Source organism: Pagrus major, chromosome 15 (genome assembly GCF_040436345.1).
Source record: "Pagrus major chromosome 15, Pma_NU_1.0".
In the NCBI taxonomy this organism is placed as follows: domain Eukaryota; kingdom Metazoa; phylum Chordata; class Actinopteri; order Spariformes; family Sparidae; genus Pagrus; species Pagrus major.
In genome coordinates, this window is record NC_133229.1 from 3,522,357 (window position 1) to 3,540,658 (window position 18,302).

The window sequence follows — 18,302 nt, forward strand, 5'->3', positions numbered from 1 at the left end:
AAAACTTGTACCCTTTCATAGTGAACCTTTGGAGGAGATACACATAAAATACTAAACTACATTTTATGGCATGTTATGGTTTAAAGTGTCCCCATTTAATAGAATTGTGGTCATACAATGAATTCAGTACTTAGGGAAGTTCATACAGGACAGTTGTCTTATCATAATCATTTCCCCAACTGTCCTACTTCAGGTATTTTTATCTGGCTTCACATTGTTTAGTGCAGCAGGCAGCCACCCAGAGAAAAGGCACAGGGCCCAGTGGCTTTTTTTCTTTTCAGAAAGGCACTGGTGACCTCATTGTGGCTATTTTTCTTTTTCCTGACCTCGGAGATAATATTCACTGTATTAATGTCTCCTATGGATCATGTCATGCACCCACATCATTCTTGCTCTAAATTGAGTAAACCGCAAAGTGCCAATGTCAATCATACAGCGGCGGTTGTCAAGTTATTGTTGTACACACCCAATCTGGGCAAAACACAGATTTAGTGTTTTGCCCAGGGACACTTTCACATGCCACTGGAGCTGGCAGTCGAACCACTGACCCTCAGATTAGTCGACAACCCACTCTACCTCCTGAGCCATAGCCGCCCACTTATGTAGTGAGTGTTCCCTAATTATATAGTATTTCTAGATTGTTTCTGAGTATTTACCAAGTGCACAGGTCCAAGGACTTTCTTCATCAAAGGTTCTCCAATGTGATTTGGTGAGACTCTGCTCATGGCTTCTTTCAGCTAAGAAAAATGGACAACATGCAGATACGTGTAGTATAAGTATATGAATGGACAGTTAAAAACATTGATCAAACAGAAGATACAATACATTACACAACACTGACAAAAGCAGAAATGTGTAAAACTAGATTTCATCTCACACTATGACTGTGGCTAACACGACAGTATGTTTAGTCAACACCTGTTTAACTAATCCACAGATTTAATGGTCGGGGACATATTACAGTCTGATGCACTGTGGTTCTATAAGGTGTGTTTCAACAACTGTTGTCAGGAATTGAACGAGAATGGCCAGCTTGAAATACATGTTTACCCAAGCCAAATTTTCTTCAATTCAATTTATCTTGTGAGTGCACACCATCTCTCTGTATCAACAGACCAACTGACCTTCTTTTCAATTCCACTGAAGAACTGGAACATGGTGATGTTTGCTGGAGGCTTGGACATGCCCAGTGCCATGCAGATCCCCTTCAGTTCTTGGAACACAGGGCTGCCTGACTCCAGGGCATTCTTCTCAGGCTTATTCACCAGGATCATCCTCGATGCCTCCAGTTCAGACACCAGAAAGGCTGAGATAAAAATAAGATTTGGTTGAATTCCAAATGCTGTTATAGGATGCTTAGGTTTCAATGTTATCTGAAAAAAAAAAAATAAGACCATTTAGAGAAACTGAAAACAAGATCTGGCTGAAAAGGTTGTCTTGTGATAACGAACTAATGAGAAAGGCAACCCAAATTTATTTAAGGGATTCAGGAAGAATAATTCAGCTGTGTTAACTGAAATTTACAGGAAAACCCCGTCATAGCCCATTGACATGTATGCATGTATGCATGTATGTATGTATGTATGTATGTATGTATGTATGTATGTATGTATGCACACCGATCAGCCACAACATTATAACCACTGACAGGTGACGTGAATAACATTGATCATCTCATCACAATGTGATGTTCTGCTGGGAAACCACCACCCATCCAAACACTGTTGTGGACCAAGTACACCCCCTCATCACAACAACACTACCCGATGGCAGTGGCCCCCCAGCAGGACAATGAGCCCTGACACACTGCAAACACTGCTCAGGAACAGCTCGAGGAACACAATAAAGGGCCCAAGGTGTTGACCGGGCCTCCAAATTCCCCAGATCCCAATCTGATCGAGCATCTGTAAGACCAGAGGATCTGTAATGGATATAAAAACCAGCATTGCATGTAAAAGAGAAACAGTGTGTTAAAAATGCATTCTACTTCACTTCACTTTATATTTCTTATTATTAGAAAATACATTTGAAATAACAGTTCATGTTTCTATATTTCCCTCGGTTTAATTCTCAGTTATCTGTAATCGCATTGCTCTGGTCTTCCAGGTAATCTATTGCTCTGGTCTTCCGTGTTTTCCTGTAAGGGGAGGATGTTGCTCGCGGCTCGTTCGTTACACGATGCTTACATTATGCTCTCTGTTTAAAGGTGTCTTCCAGGTATTTTCCAATTGTGTAGTTTCTTTAGGGGACAATACATAATATGCCGTTTGTTGAAGGTGCTGTACATGTATTTATGCAATTGTGTAGTTTCTTAAGAGGACAAAACACACTTGTTTGAGGTAGTTAAATTACAGAGAAAATGTATGTATTGTCTATAGCAGTGATTCCCAAAGTGTGGGCCGCGGCCCCTGAGTGTCCTACTTTTGCTCTGTCTTTGTAAACTCTGTTTTAAAGGTGCGCTATAAATAAAGTTATTATTATTATTTCATTATTATATTCCAAGGCCAAACCTTTTGACTTGTGGTAGCAGGTAAAACACAGGTGTAACTGCATACATTGATGATCACTCTTTTATTTAAGCAGGGTAGAAACCAAACTGATATAGCTCAGATTTTTCTCTGAATTGATCCCCTCTGAATAATAACAGACAGAGACAGACAGACAGACAGACTGTCCAAAGTGAACTTCGGGGAGGGCACCCTATGACTCAAGACATCTTGACAAGGTCTGTGTCAATTCTGGTAACATTTGAATTTAGCCTTGTAGATGGGAGTCAATTTTCATATTTTGAAAAATATAGTGACAATTTCACAACTTCAGCTCTGTTTGATGTATGTGTGATTTTTTGGGAATTCTTTTAGTTTGCAAGGTGAAATTTGTTTTTATAACTTAAATACATCATTACCAAACTTTAGGAGTCTATGCCATGACCGTGGATCATGTATGCTGAATTTTGTAAGATTGTGCATACGATACGTCTACTATCATAATGATTTCCTTTTGCAGGTGCTTTTTCCAATGAGTCACAATGTTCACTACACACTGTCATCATGGCCTTTTTCTAAGCAAAATTACGGTGGATCTGGTCAACCTGTTGGGAAGAGCACATAGAGTTACAGAAACATGTAATTTCCTATTGGCACTTGGTGGCACTATGACTGTACGTGAATATTAGCATGTAAATGTGTTCAGTCCAGGATGCTTACCAATTGTGTCTTGTTTGGTGCAGATTACACACAAGTGAAGTTATACAAGTAGCCTCTTGAGGTCAGTCTCAACACACAGTTTGACTGGTTACATTAGCCCCATTCACACTGCCCTTTCAGTGCGTAAATCGTGCGCCGATTCTCCGCATTGCTGTCTGTGTGAAAGTTTCAGATGTGGAGAGGGGGACAGTTTCACTTTAGCTCTGATCTGCCTCCGGAGGTAGTATCAGAGCCGCAGCAGAGGCGAGACGCGTCTGTGTGAATGGAAAAGCCAGCAGCACGAAACAAGTGTGTGTCGGTCTGATGGTGTTCACAGTCTGACAGCTAAACAGATCCTTCACTCATCAAATAAAAGAGAAATGACCCACACTTCAACCCACAAAGCAACGTTGCAGGACCAAATATCAGTAATGTAATAACTGGTTGTGTCTTTGGCAACTTATATGAGGAAAAAAATACTGTATGCAAACGTGGGAAAGCCTCTGTCATCCTGTCTCTCCTACCGACTCTTCGTCACATTTCTGCCCGAAAAACAACCGTCTGTCCCCGGCAGCAGAGCCAGGCAGCTCCTGCACTTGAATGGCGGTGATTATGTGACGCAATTCAGAGCAAAAAACTTTAACTCACCATGTCTCTGTCTCCTTTCACTATTGTGTTGTTGTAGTTACTGTCTCTGGAAACTTATATAGAAAAAAATCACCGCAACGGTCAGCCCTCATGATTGAGACTTCAGTGAACTTTCCCCCAGAAAACAGCATCCCTTCCCGCAAGTGAGTCAGACAGGGTTCTCTATTTACTGATGGTGATTATGTTATTTTGTCATTTAGAGCAAAAAACCTAATTTTGTCACTTTCCAGGATGCATGGTGGGTCAGGATCTCAATCACAAGACATTATAACTGCATCCATATGATTGTAAACAGTCCGCGGATACATGTTTAGATTAACAGGTGGACACCGGGGGAAACAACCACACAAATCTCAATGTCATGATATGTACCGTCACGCCTCTTTTGGTTCTGCAACGCTGGTGTGCTGTATGAAATGACACACTGGAGCGGCTATAAGTATATAGCATATATAAGCATATATATATAGGATATATAATTAAACACCCCGATTGACAGAAAAATACTCATTACTATGAAGTGGACATACATTTACAGTTGTCAGGAAAACATGGCGTTATAATTTTATGCGGTTACTTACTTACCCATGGTGAAAAACAATTCCAAGTGTGACTACAGAACAGCCGAGGAGCAGAGCCGCTTGCTGACCGGCGTGGAGAAATTCGTGTCTGGTGTGAACGGAAAGGCTGTGGCTCGCGCGAGAATTTATGAATGGGCGCTTCTGTCTGAACCTGGCGTTAGTCTTAGAAATTCACGCATCATCCTGCTGCTTTCAGGTGTATTAGCAAGGGATTTGGGTTAAAGTAGATAAAATATTAGATGAAATAAAAAAATGTTGTGCATATACAAGTAACAGCAAAGTATCTAATATCATTCCGGACACACTGCTCAACCGATCTGAACCGATCTGCAGAAGGTCTCCATCAATTATGGTAACATTTGACTTGGGGATTCTGACGTTTATTAACACTGCTCGCACCAATTGGCTGGACTTCTGTTGAAGTAGGTCAGGGTCAGTCACTTTAAAGGGGGTGAATATTTTTGCAATCACTTATTTTAGATCATATATTTTTAATTAATTGACATCACTTTGTATAAATCTGTTTTCACGTTGACACTGAAGGTTTTTTTGTAAATTCTTGTCAAAAAAAACAAACTAATTATATTGACCATGACTCCATTTGTAAAAGCAGTAAAAGGGGAAAATATCTAAGGTGGTGAATAATTTTTTGTCACCATTCAGTGGATGTGCCGAAAGAAGGTCAGCTTTTTAATAGAACGTGTGATTTTTAAGGATGTTTTGATGATTTGAACATGAAATGTCATGAAATTTAGATTTTTGTATAAGCCACGGCCACCTTAAATGATCATAACCATATATGAGAAATCTACTGAGGTGTCACACTACGAATCCTTGCAGCAGATCACAAGATATAACTTCTTGCCCCCCAGCAGCTTTTTGGGGGCTTTTTTTTTTTTTACTATGCCAATGTAAAGTCAGGTGAAGTTTTCAGTCCAAAAAACATTTCAATGCAGCAAAACAGCATTGCAGAATTCTACTTAACAACTGAAGTAGCTGGGAACTTGTTTTAAAACGTAAAAAGTGACTTAAAAAAAATACATGAATGGCTTCTTACAGCTCTTCTTGCATATTCCAAGTCTCCAGAAACCCAGAGATCCCAAAGATCTCGAGATCTCCAAAAATGTTTTGTGAACTTCCTCCTCATTTTTAGGTGCTTGTAGCCATTATTAATATCATTACTTGCACCGGTGTTTAACAAGTCAGGATATCTGCCTCAAGAAAAGCCTACTACTAAAAGTAATATTACTAACCAACACTGCTGAATTAAAGCTAAAAGCTCTAGCAATAAAGTCAGTCAAGTCATACCAGCTTCAATGCTAAATCCTGTGTTGGGTAAATTTTCACAAAGCTGACAAAACAGACCCAATCTAACCTAACAGCCTATATTGGTATTAAAACAAAAACATAAACAATGCAATTCCTAAAAAGATGCTCTTTTGCCACTTTCCCTTGGATTACAATGTCAGTGTTTTCCAAAGTGAAGCATGTGCAGGTAGTGTTTCATCACTGTAGGATGTGCCCAGACCCACCTAGCTGACTACTCCATGTCCTTGTGGAAAGCTCTGCTGCAACCATCATCATCCTGTGGGAAAAAACATTTTGGTTTGTTTGTATGTCTTTAACCCAATCCCAATTGTCTAGGGTGGGGCAAAGCCCAGGATGCAATGACAGTGCCCCTGCAAAATAGTGTCGGGGTTGGGGGTTACTTGTCTTGGTGGAACACTTGCTCATGGTGAGGTGAGTCTCTTGCATTAAAATGGCTAAATGGGGTTGGTCACGTGATCCGGATCAAGATGGACGCTTGAGACTTTTCTCCGCTCCAGGCTAAATCTGTGACTTTCTCCAAGTAAACTCAATACCATCAGCCGAATTGTACTTCAGAGATGCCTAGACCGCAGCAAGACAAGGACTTTCCTATCTTTTCACCGTCGGGTTCTGCCATTAAGAAGAAAACTGTTCAACAAGCGGCCTCACGTGTCCCGAGTGAGGCTAAGCAAGGTGATGCTAACACCTCGGCGCTAACACTAACCGATCAAGCAACTATGGAGCAGATCTTAGCTGAAATAAAGTCTGTGGCCTCCCAGGTTAATGACATGGATGAATCAGTTGGCGCTCGCCTGGACATCATTGGCGGTGCACTGAGCGAAATTAAAGTATCTGTCACCTCGGTGGAGAGCTCTTTATCGGCTCTCTCTAACCGAGTGACGGACCTGGAAAAGCGCATGGATGAGGTTGAGGAGAGGGTCTCCGCTACAGAGGACAGCCACGGTGCTCATGGCACCTGCATAGCCGCCATGGAAAAACCAGTGGAGAAGCTGCAGCTGAAAATTGACGACTAGAAAACCATGGCCGACGTAAAAACCGGAAAATTATCCGGTTTCTACGTAATTCCCAAAGAGAGGCTGTGCTCAGAGAAGCGATGAAGAAACACGACATCCACCATGGTGGCTCCCAGCTACCGTTCTACCCTGACCTGTCCACGGAGGTCCTGCGAAGGCGGCGAGAGTTTGACACTGTGGGGAAAGCGCTGGCTCATCATAATAAATATTGTGGATTTGCCTACCCAGCGCACCTCCGGTGTCTCCATGAAGGGCACATTCGCCTTTTTGACACCCCTGAGTCTGCGGCTGCATTTTTGGATACTCTTAAATGAGGTAATTTCTTCATCTCTAATGTTACCACTTATAATGGAGAAGGGCGGATCTTATATGTACACTGAGCCCCCACTGAACAATGTGCACTTTTTTGTGACCACCACATGGACTCTGAGAGAATAGTCTAAAAAACTGATAATTTTGCATTGTATTCAGTTTGATCTCACACTCTACAGTGCTTTTTATTTTCCATGATGTTCTCTTACAAATATAGCACTTGCATTTTTAATTTAGATTTTTTTTTAATAGTTCATATGCCCTTGTAACAACTTTGTGTGTAATGTGAATTTAAAGTACACCTGGCACAAATGTTGTGGTCCAAGCACAATTCGGAAACCCAACAATCTGGGGTGTTTCTCAGTAGTGTTCATCATTCAGCCTGGAGTATGGACACTGTTTCAGGTGTCTAAGTTGTTACTGTGATCTAACTGTTAAATTAGGTTTTGGACTATGCTTAGAATGCCCAGTGACTTCTTTTGGGGCAGTTTTTTCCTGTCGTTTGGGGACAGGATAGGGGAGGGTAAGCGCTGCTGTTCAAATTTTTTGTGTTTTAGTCTCCTTTTGCTAAACGACTGGAGTCTAGGTTCACTCTTTTATATAATTGCTTGCACCCTGATTAATTCCTCTATACTCAGTACCCGTTACTCAATTATTTTCCGGCTTTGTGGCTCTTATGTCTGGTTCACTTAAACTCACTACTTGGAATGTCCAAGGAATGGGCCGTGTAATTAAAAGGAAGAAGATTTTAACATATCTGAAAAACCAAAAATCTGATATAGCATTACTTCAGGAAACAAGGCTATCTGATACAGAGCATCTGAAGCTCAAAAGGGACTGGGTAGGCAAAGTTTACTTCTCCTCCCATTCAAGAACAAGAAAGGCACAGCCATTCTCATAAATAAGAACCTTCCTTTCATCTTGGAAAATGAAGAAAAAGATTCAGAAGGGAGATTTATTTTGATGAGGGGTTCGATTCTTGAACAACATATAACTATTCTCAATATTTATGCCCCTAATAATGATTCACCCCAGTTTATGTCACAAATGTTTTCTATGATTAACCATCATTGCAATGGCCTGGGCTTCTTAGCTGGCAATTTTAATTGCATAATGAATGCCTCTCTGGATAAATCCTCCTCTGCAAACGTGTCTAACCCGAGGTCGTCTGCCGCCCTTAAAAATTTATGCACAGATACCGGATTGAAAGATATATGGTGACACTGAAATCAATAAATTAAGTGAGGGACTACACATTTTATTCACATCCTCACAATTCGTATTCTAGACTAGACTATTTTTTTATTCCCAAAAACTTTTTACACTCTGTCCAGACCTGCTGACCCTATTGTTTTATCAGACCATGCTCCGATACATCTGTACATTAACCCAGTATTTAACATTCCTAAAACTCCCACTTGGAGATTCAACACGTCATTTTTGAATAGCGACTCTTTTTGCACCTTTGTCCGGAACAACCTATCACAATTCTGGCTCGATAATAAAAGCTCTCCGGTGTCCTCTGCTATAATCTAGGATGCAGCTAAAGCCACTTTACGTGGACACCTTATTTCCTCTAGCTCTCATCAGAAAAAAGCCTTAGAAGAAAATAGAAAAAACCTTGAAAAAGAAGTGATTAGGCTGGAGCAAATACATAAACAGTCACCCACACCAGCAAACTTAAAGGCACTAGTGGCTGCTAAGACTGAACTTAATATGGATCATACTCGTCATGTCCAGAAACTATTACTTTACACTAAACAGAAATATTATGAACTTGGTAATAAATCCAGTCGCCTACTTGCCCACCAACTGAAAAATCCAAATAATGATCGCTCAATTAACATGATAAGAACACAAAATGGGGATGTCACATGTGATCCAGTGATTGTCAATAGCACATTCTGGGTTTTATAAATCCCTGTATAGTGCAGAGAAGGCTGACGCCACTGCCGTCGCTTCATATTTGAACAATATTCCTTTCCCTACCAATGCGGAGGAGGATCGCTCCAGCTTAGACGCTGCATTCACGCCAGAGGAGGTCTGGGCCGCAATCCAGTCTATGCCAAATGGGAAGTGTCCAGGCCCAGATGGGTTTCCATTGGAATTCTTAAAGAAATCCTGGCCAGAGATCCACCCAATTTTTATGCCCGCCATCAATGGTATTTTAAGAGACGACATCCCCCCCTCCTGGAGATACGCTTCCATTAGTCTACTTTTAAAAAAAGATAAAAACCCTTTAGATTGTTCATCATATAGGCCTATTAGTCTCCTCAACGTGGACTACAAAATTGTTGCAAAGATACTGGCTCGGAGATTGGAAAACATCCTTCTGAAAATAATAAACCCACATCAGGCAGGGTTTGTAAAATCAAAATATGGCCCAGACAATGTACGCCATGCTCTTAATGTTGTTCAATATCTTAACACTCATAAAAACCCAGCGCTGATAGTCTCCCTTGATGCCGAAAAGGCCTTTGACCGATTGGAATGGTCTTTTTTGTTTCTGGTATTAGAAAAATTCGGTCTGGGCTCTAACTTCATTAATATGATTAAAACCTTCTTTTCAGACCCAATAGCCACAGTTAATACTAATGGCCTGCTGTCTGATGGCTTCCCGGTGCACAGGGCTGCAGACAGGGGTGCCCCCTGTCACCTTTATTGTTTATATTGTTTATTGAATCTTTGGCTGAGGTCATCAGAATTAACACTGATATATCTGGAGTTAGGTTAGGTGAAGAAAAACATTATTTCCTTATTCGCAAACGATGTCCTTTTATATCTGAATAAACCTGAAAATCAATTCCGGCAGTTTTGAAATCTATAGCCACATTCAGTGCCTTGACGGGTTATAAGATTAACCTAGGGAAGTCGGTCACTACGCCCTTTAATATCCCCCAGGATATGTCAATACAATCTCCTTTTCAAGTGTCCAGGAGGGGTTTCAAATACTTAGGTATCTTTGTCACTCCTGATTTAAATAATCTGTTTGAAACTAATTACTCACCCCTAATTCAAAAGGTTAAGAATGATCTGACAAAATGGGCCTCCCTACCAACTTCTCTCCTTGGGAGAATCAACACTATAAAAATGAATATTCTCCCTCGATTGAATTATGTATTTCAAAATCTCCCATGCTATTTGACCCCTGCCTTTTTTAAGTCACTGAATTCTCATATTTCTCGCTATATTTGGAACAACAAACACCAAAGAGTTAAGTTCTCTATACTTACTAAGCCAAAGGATCTGGGAGGCTTGTCCCTGCCCAATCTACAACTATAGTATTGGTCAGCACAACTTAAAACAATGTCAAATTGGTTTATGAACAGGAAAGATTCCTTATGGTTGGGTCTTGAATCCCTATTTTGCTATCCCAGAAGGCTCAACTCCCTTCCTTTTATCAATAATATAGATCAGTTAAATCATCTCAAGAACAACATAGTTGTTTGTAACACACTACTGGTTTGGCGAGATGTGAAGAAATACCTGAATATTCCCCATCATCTCTCTCCGTTCTCCCCTGGCTCTGAATCCAGATTTACCAGCACAGATTAGGAGTATTGGTTTGATGGAGTGGACATCTAAGGGCCTGTCAAACTTTACAGACCTGTTGGTCTCCGAAGTCATTTGAGCAAATCAGGGCTGATTTTAATATTCTCCACAAAGATTTTTTATAAGTATCTCCAAATTCGTCACTTTATAGGGTCTCTCTTGAGGACAAGCGGGATCCACATGAGACTGTCAGAGCTGGAAAACACTATAGTTCTGGCCAAATCTCCCAAAGGACTGATTTCCAAGATTTATACTTCACTACTTTATTATGATTCTTCAGGCTATGACTCTCTGAAGCTGTTGTGGGAGCGCGATCTGGAGGTGATTTAATCCTGTAAACTGGGACAAGATCTGCAGCGGGGTTTTCCCTAAATGTACTTCAATCTCTATACATGAATAGAACTTTAAATTTTTTCATCGAACTTATTACACACCTGTTCACCTCCAGAGAATGTTCCCTGACACCTCCAACCTTTGTTATAAATGTAAAATACACAAAGGTACATTTATCCACTTGTTTTGGTCATGTGACCGCATCCAGACTTTCTGGAAGGGGGTTCACTCTGTAATCCAGGAGGTCACTGGTAAACAGTTTTTGTTGACTCCTTCTTTCTGTCTACTTAACCATGCTCCAGACAATTTCTCGGACACGGACACCAAATCTCTGTTGACAATTCTTTTGTTTTTGGCTAAAAAATGTATCTTGCTGCGGTGGTCAACTCCCCAGACCCCTACAGTCGACATGTGGATATCACAGATTTCTGCTCTTATTCCTCTCGAGAAGTTGACTCATGACCCTAATGACAAATTGGACAAGTTTTGGAGGATCTGGGAACCATTGCATTCCTTTTTACAGAAGCTATAACTCATCATCTGTCCCTGGAAGATGAGGTCTGTCTGCCTTTTCATTTATTTCATGTATGTGCTCTTTGTTTACCTGTCTCCTGTCATCTTTTTATTTACTTAATTATTTTATGCATATGTAGATATATAGCGCATCGCTCACTGTTAGTTTGGGGTGGGATTTTTTTTGTTTTGTTACGTGTTTTGTTGTCTGGTTTGTTTCTTTTCTAATGTTTGTGCTTATAAAAATGAAAAACCAATAAAAAGAGTATTAAAAAAAAAAAAAAAAGGCTAAATCCCCATAAAAGAAAAGGTGACAAGCCTGGCAGTCACTGCTGTCATTTCCTGTATAGACAGCGATTTTGAAAGCGCTTACATGCAGATAGCAGAAGGGGAGAGGAACAGCAGGCTTACAATTACAGTCTACATCTGGTAAGTCAGACGAGCTTGATAAAGACAGCATTGGTGAAGTTAGCTATTAAGATAAAGTAGCAAAGCCACCCCAACCTTACAGCCTAAACAAACACAAAATAATTAATTTAAAAAAAAGTGTAAGATCTTGAAAGTTCCTGTGACATGATTAAATCATTTGTCAAGGCTTTTAAGGGCATGTACAGACTGATGAAGATTTACATATCTCCCTCAATCTTCTGCTACTCTCATTTTTTTCTTGTCATATAATTTCAGCATAGTTTCATCCAGCTTGCACTTGAGCAGAAAGTGACTCGGCCAGAATAACTGAAAACACCTGCGTGGGTGTGCAGAGCCTTGAAGAAGTAACTGCACAGGCTAGACATGCTGCCATCTAGCAGTGGCTGCATGCAATGTCAACATTCTGTGCCACAAAGTATTTTACAATAAAGTTTGACATGCAACACTTTATCACAGGTGGATGTGGTACAACACTGAATATAAAGTGCAACAGACTTTAACAATTCAGCTCACAGGTCAATACAGCAAGGCTTTTCTTCCATCTGAGGGGCCCTGAGCAAGGCATCGAACACCTAACTGCTGTGGTACTGTGATATGAGGCAGTCCCATCACTCATCACATCCCATCACTGACATCTCTCCAATAATACATATCAATGGGTTCTGTGTGCATGTGTGTGTATTTGGGGTCTGTGTGTGTGAATAAAAAATAACAACAGGGTGAAAATTTCAAATTTCCCCAAGGGGAGAAACAAAGCAATTCTGCTTCTTAGAAGATTAAGGGTTAAGTTGGTCTTTAAATTGGGGTGTTGCAAAACGCTGTTATCTTACTGAGGAGCAGCAGACAGTCTGTCCTGTTGAGGAGCCTCTGGGTGATGTCTCCGCTGGTGAGGACAGAGTAAGGACAGGCGAGCTCTGACAGTAGACCGCTCATCTCCAACTGAAAGCTCTCTGCCTCATTCGGACCTGGGAGGGGTAGAAGAACAAACATGCCAACCATGAGGTAACGAGACAGACAAATCATCTGCTAAAATTTTACATACCAATCTTGGCACAGTGATGTTGCTCGGTACACATCTTGCATCTCCGACGCCCAGGGGACACGTCACATTTTTTTTCTGATAAGACTACATTGTGAACAACAAATCTGTGTTGAAATCATAATAAACAAAAGAAAACATCATCAACGAAGAACAAAAAAATCTGCTGGTCACCATTTCTACCATGTGCACACTGTGTACATCCTCAATCATTGCGACATGCTACTTTCTGCTGCACAAGACCAATCCTCAGCACACAGATTTTATTTCAACAGTCAACGCTACAAACTTGGTGTTGGTAAATTAACAAACTAAACCAATGTCAAGAATGATCAACTCTAATTGATTCTGTATTCAGGCTACTCATGACGGCGATGACGGATGAAGCCTTGCCCTTCAAGGTGATGTGATAGGGCTGTACCTGACTCAAGACTTTGTCAGTCAAATTGGATTCAGCTGTTCAATAATTAGATTCAACTATTCATCTTTTTTCAGTTCAGCGCCAAACTAAGCTTCATTATCAGCCTACATGAGTGTGTTTTACCTGCAGCCTCAGACTTGTGTTTTAACAGCCTTTATTGCATCTGTTATGTGAAAACATCAGATTTCTACAGTCAGAGAAAGTTAAAGTGCTCTTAGTTCAGTTGTAAAATCCAAGCGCAACACGGAGCATCTCTCCTGTCGGGCTGCTGACAGCGCTGTCAGATCAGGGCCGGCTCTGCACATTTTGGGGCCCTAGGCCAGATTAGAATTTGGTGCCGCCAAACTGCAGCTTCTCTCATCTGTTAACCACCAGCACATGTTGTCGGTTGGATTTTTTCGCAAGTATGCCAGCTAATATAAAAATATTTATTGTTGATGGTTCTCCTTATTTATAATTCCTCATTGATAGGTTATCCCTGTGCATTTTTGTAAGCTTCTACATTTTATCCTGTTATTGTAATGACCTCTGACTGAAAAAAAGAAAGAAAGACGGCTTGACTTGAATCTCAGCCCTTGATTCCACTAGGCACGTCTGTTACCTGGCATGTGTGGCGCGGTTTTCTTCCGTCCTCCACGCGGCTTCATATTCCACTGGGTGTGTTTCAGAAGCAAACATCATGCCTGCCTGATGTTTTTGACATTTATTTAGTCATTTTTACTTGATTTTTGTGCTTCTACCTTGGATGAGTAGGCTACGTAGTTAAATCGTTGAGTTATTTGTCTGTTTGAAGTGTGATTATTGTTAATATTTCTAACTTTGTTGTAGTGTAGATCCAGAGTCAGCAAGGGGGGTGTTTTATTCTCATCGATTGCGCTGTCTGACTTCCTGTCTGGCTTAATCTGTTCTGTGCAGGTTGACGCGGCTGCGGTCCGCTTCTGTCAAAATAAGACTCGGTGTGTATTTTCTGTGGAGCAGAATGGAGAGACGCTTCTGGGATGCTGCTGAAACGTGCCGTGGTGCAGCCAGTGGAAACATGAGCATTGTCTAGAACGACCGAGATCGGCCCAGTGGAATCTGGGCATCAGCTGACTGTGGAATCTCCAACTGACTCATCATCTGTCAGGGGGCATCCCTGGATGTGACAGTTTTGTTTTCAGATTTAGAACTTTTTTTCCCCTACTTTTTTCAGCTACATTTTTTTTAACATATATGAATATAACCAGGATTATAACAGTCTCACTATAAAGCAACTGTCCGTCTGTCTGTGGTTCACATAGCTACTTCAAACTGGGCAGGTTTGTTGCTGAGGACCCAAGGAAGTGCAGTTTCAAATTTGGTGCAATTTGGACAGATGACGCTTTCAATATTATAGGGTTTTTACAATTTTTACAAAATCAAATTCAAGCACTTTTCAAGCACTTACAAGGTGCATTTACCACAAGTGTGGTAAATTACATATTTCTATCTTCATCACATTAAATCAGATGTTATTATGTTTCAAACAACCACATTTCTGTCTCATAATAGCATTCAACAGAACCGTAAGAAATTAAAGGAAAACACAACAAAGTTTCATGTTCCAAGTTTCAAACTGTTTTTTCTACATTTTAAGATTAGTGCTGGATTAAAGCTACGTTTGTATTGTTCGCCTCTCTTGTATAAACATGCAGCCCCAAGTCTTTTATTTTCACTCTTACAAAACTTATTGTCTGTTCACCATTCTAATTAATACACTGCCTGTATCTAAAATGAGTAACTATAGAAACAGAGACATAGTAAAAACCTCCGTTTATTGGAACATGTTAACAAGCTAATATGTAATTACAACACGAACGCTTCATCCTCTGAACGCCATAGGATGTCGACTGTAACACCCACGCTGACAGAAGTACACTGCCCCTCAGAACTCATTGATATTTTGCATCACTATGTTATCGTTATTACTTTGATTGAATGATTGATTGATTGATTGACTTTGAATCTTGCTAGCATAACGTTAGCTAACTGGCTAACAGCTGAGCCGAAGGCTGACCCTCTAATACGCGGGATAATGCCTGACAAGGCACTCAATGGGCATTACTATATAGCCAAATCAGTTAGCCACAAGTTGGCTAGTTATCAATCTGTGTTTACGTTTGTTAACATTTTCAGCTCTGAGAAGAAATTAACGTTACCGTTCGAGCCAACGCCAATTTAAGGCTACCTCCTGGCATGTTGTCATCTCCCACCCAACTGTGCCATCAGAGGGCCGAGGTCACACATCAAAACAGACCTGCAGATCACACTTTAGTCACATAGGCAGACACAGTGTCAAGTGAGGCTTGAGCAGAGCCGTCTTCATTTTATATGAAAGGCAAGCAATTAGGCTCTCTCTGCATTACTTTATTTCTATATCTAAAAAGCTAACATTCAGTCAGATAGCGATTTATTATGAAAGTAATGCAACTAGAATTTCAAGCAATTTCAGGCACTTTATCCAAAATCCAAGCACATTCCAAAAAACTTGAAAACAGCACATTCAATTTTAAGCATTTTCAAGGATTTCCAGCACCTGTGTGAACCCTGATATTAAAAAAGTCAAACAAAAACAAAAAAACAGGTTTTGGGCTCAACTTCAGTAAGAAACACACAACATACATACACACACACACACAACGGACATACATACAACTGTTAGGCTCAGCTTGCACTTTAATAGTGAAACAAGTCCCTGTTTTTGTAACGTTACGTCATCTTCCTACATTCTTCACAGCAGACTTTCTCTGCACTGTGAAAAGTAATGGGTCTTTTTCATACACGTGATGGCTCGGCCTGACTTGGTTTGACTCGGCACGTCAACACAGCACGGCAGGGAGTTTAATTTCCATGACAACAGTGCTAACCACTTGTAGGTCTTTAATGACAAGCTTATATTGAGAAGTGGTCAAAGAGGCGGCTGTAAAAACTCTTCCACTCTGCAGTGTTGTTGAAGAAGTGTCAGAACAAAGTTATGAAAATTTGGTGATAAACATATTCTCTATAAATCTTTCAAAATAAAAGTCCTCCAGTATATCGTTATTTAAAAAACTTTATTATGAAGCAGAAAAAACAGGAAACATTGGGTTTTCACCAGTCAGTAACTTAACACGACTTCTGAAACAGCTGAGAACTGCGTAACGTTTTATTAAACCCACGGCGATCAATGTGGAGTCTGAAGTAGTCCGCAAGAGCAGTTCTCAGTAAAGCTGCAGTGACTAAAAGCAGAGGCCAAGCAATCAAACAGGCACATTTTGAACAGCCACTGCACTGGTATTACATGAAATGTGATTTAATACTACAGTTTGTCAGAAATCACTCAATTTATTGAGGACCCACTCAAATATGTCAGATATCTTGAGGCATCTGTCTGCAGATGTCAAACAGAAACCCTCACTGCTGAATTTGCAATAACAGTGCAATGTCCAAAAATAGATTTGTTTTCCTCTTAAACCATCAGTTAAATGCTAAGTAATCTAACTTTATTACCCACAAAATCCAAACAACCGCTTGTGTATTTCTTTTATTTCTTTGCCATAGCCATCAACCTTTAGCTAGTAAGAAAAATAAATGATAGTAGAACCATTTAATATGCAACTCTCCTGTCACTATTCACTGCATTATCTTGGTTCTGTATCAGGAGCAATGTTGTTGGTAGTTATAAAATATGTCTTACAGTTTGTGGCCTGGACATTCTCCTCCAGCTTGCAGTAGAGCCTGAGCTCTGAGACAATCCAGGCACAGAGCTTAGTATACTCAGGTGAAGCTGCTCCTCTGCTCACAGCACAGTCCAGAGCTCCTTCCTCCAACAGAGGGCCTTGGTACCTACAGTGACACACACAGCTCGTATTAAAAACAACATATGATTATATTCAGTCTGAGCCACAATCGTCTCTTCCCAGTACAGCATGGCACTGACTATAAGCCATACAGTTGGGTCTCAGTGAGCAGAGCCAGGTTTGAGACTCAGGACTTGTTGCCATGTACCGATGATGTTCGCCAGTGAAACCAAACCACAGTCTAAAAATGTGCTCATGTTAGAAGAAGGTCATCAGAAACGTACATTCCGAACATAAACTAGCTCGGGACCTACAACTAATACTTGTGAGAATCTAAAAGCCATTTCAGCATGTAACAAATTAACGAATACATACTGAATAAACATAAACCGTGTATTTTTAGGACTAGAATGAATAGCTGGACAGAAATGTGTTGGAGCTATCCTGATATGAATGACAGGGAAGCTTTTCCAGCTTGTGGCACTTTATAAAAAAGTCGGTAGGTCTATTAATACCTCTTTGCAAATACATAGCTATAATAATGCTCATAAATAGCTATGAAAACATCCATCACCATCAGACAAACGTTAGCTGCAACAGCAAGTGAGCCGCTTTGCTAAAGCTAGCTAACGTTACAGTGTAATGGGCTGGCTCATAGAGGACAGACAGGCAGGGCTGCTTCATAAACTTCATACAGCGATATGTTTTATTAACTTACCCTAAATCCTCAAGAGAGACAACAATGTCATTCTCCATCCCAATGCTATATCTTTATCCTAAAATCACGTAATATAAAGTAAGCTTTTCACATCAGCCAGCTCAGCTGATACACGTTTTACTATGTCTACTTCTTTGGATATATTGGCAGTTGGAAAACCAACCTACGGATGCTTTACCGCCACCTACTGGAGTACAATGTGAAGTGACTACAGACGATCCCTGCTGAAAAACACATCAACTGCAATCTAGATGCTGGTCTTAGCTTGTGTGTAGATGGTTTAATTGGTTTGCCAGGTTGTTGCAACAGCAAGATCAGATCAGCAAGCTGGTTAGGCTGGCAGATCAGTAAAACGTTAGATGTACAGCTTGATATGGCAGGCCACCCAGTCAGGTTAAACTAGTGTCTGCTGGTCACGCTGATTGGCCAGCT

General features: G+C 40.6%; 1 protein-coding gene across 1 annotated transcript in view; it reads right to left on the bottom strand.

Annotated features, from left to right (window-relative positions):
• fam98a (family with sequence similarity 98 member A) overlaps window positions 1-17,974 on the bottom strand; it is a 32,003-nt gene extending 14,029 nt beyond the window's left edge. The window contains exons 1-5 of the mRNA XM_073482526.1: window positions 17,871-17,974; window positions 17,050-17,198; window positions 12,726-12,860; window positions 1,125-1,306; window positions 657-737 (exon numbers count right to left, since the gene is read on the bottom strand). Coding sequence (XP_073338627.1) covers window positions 657-737; window positions 1,125-1,306; window positions 12,726-12,860; window positions 17,050-17,198; window positions 17,871-17,908 — 585 coding nt within the window. The 5' untranslated portion in view covers window positions 17,909-17,974. The remainder of the gene's footprint in view (window positions 1-656; window positions 738-1,124; window positions 1,307-12,725; window positions 12,861-17,049; window positions 17,199-17,870) is intronic.
• Between the last annotated feature and the right edge of the window lie 328 nt (window positions 17,975-18,302).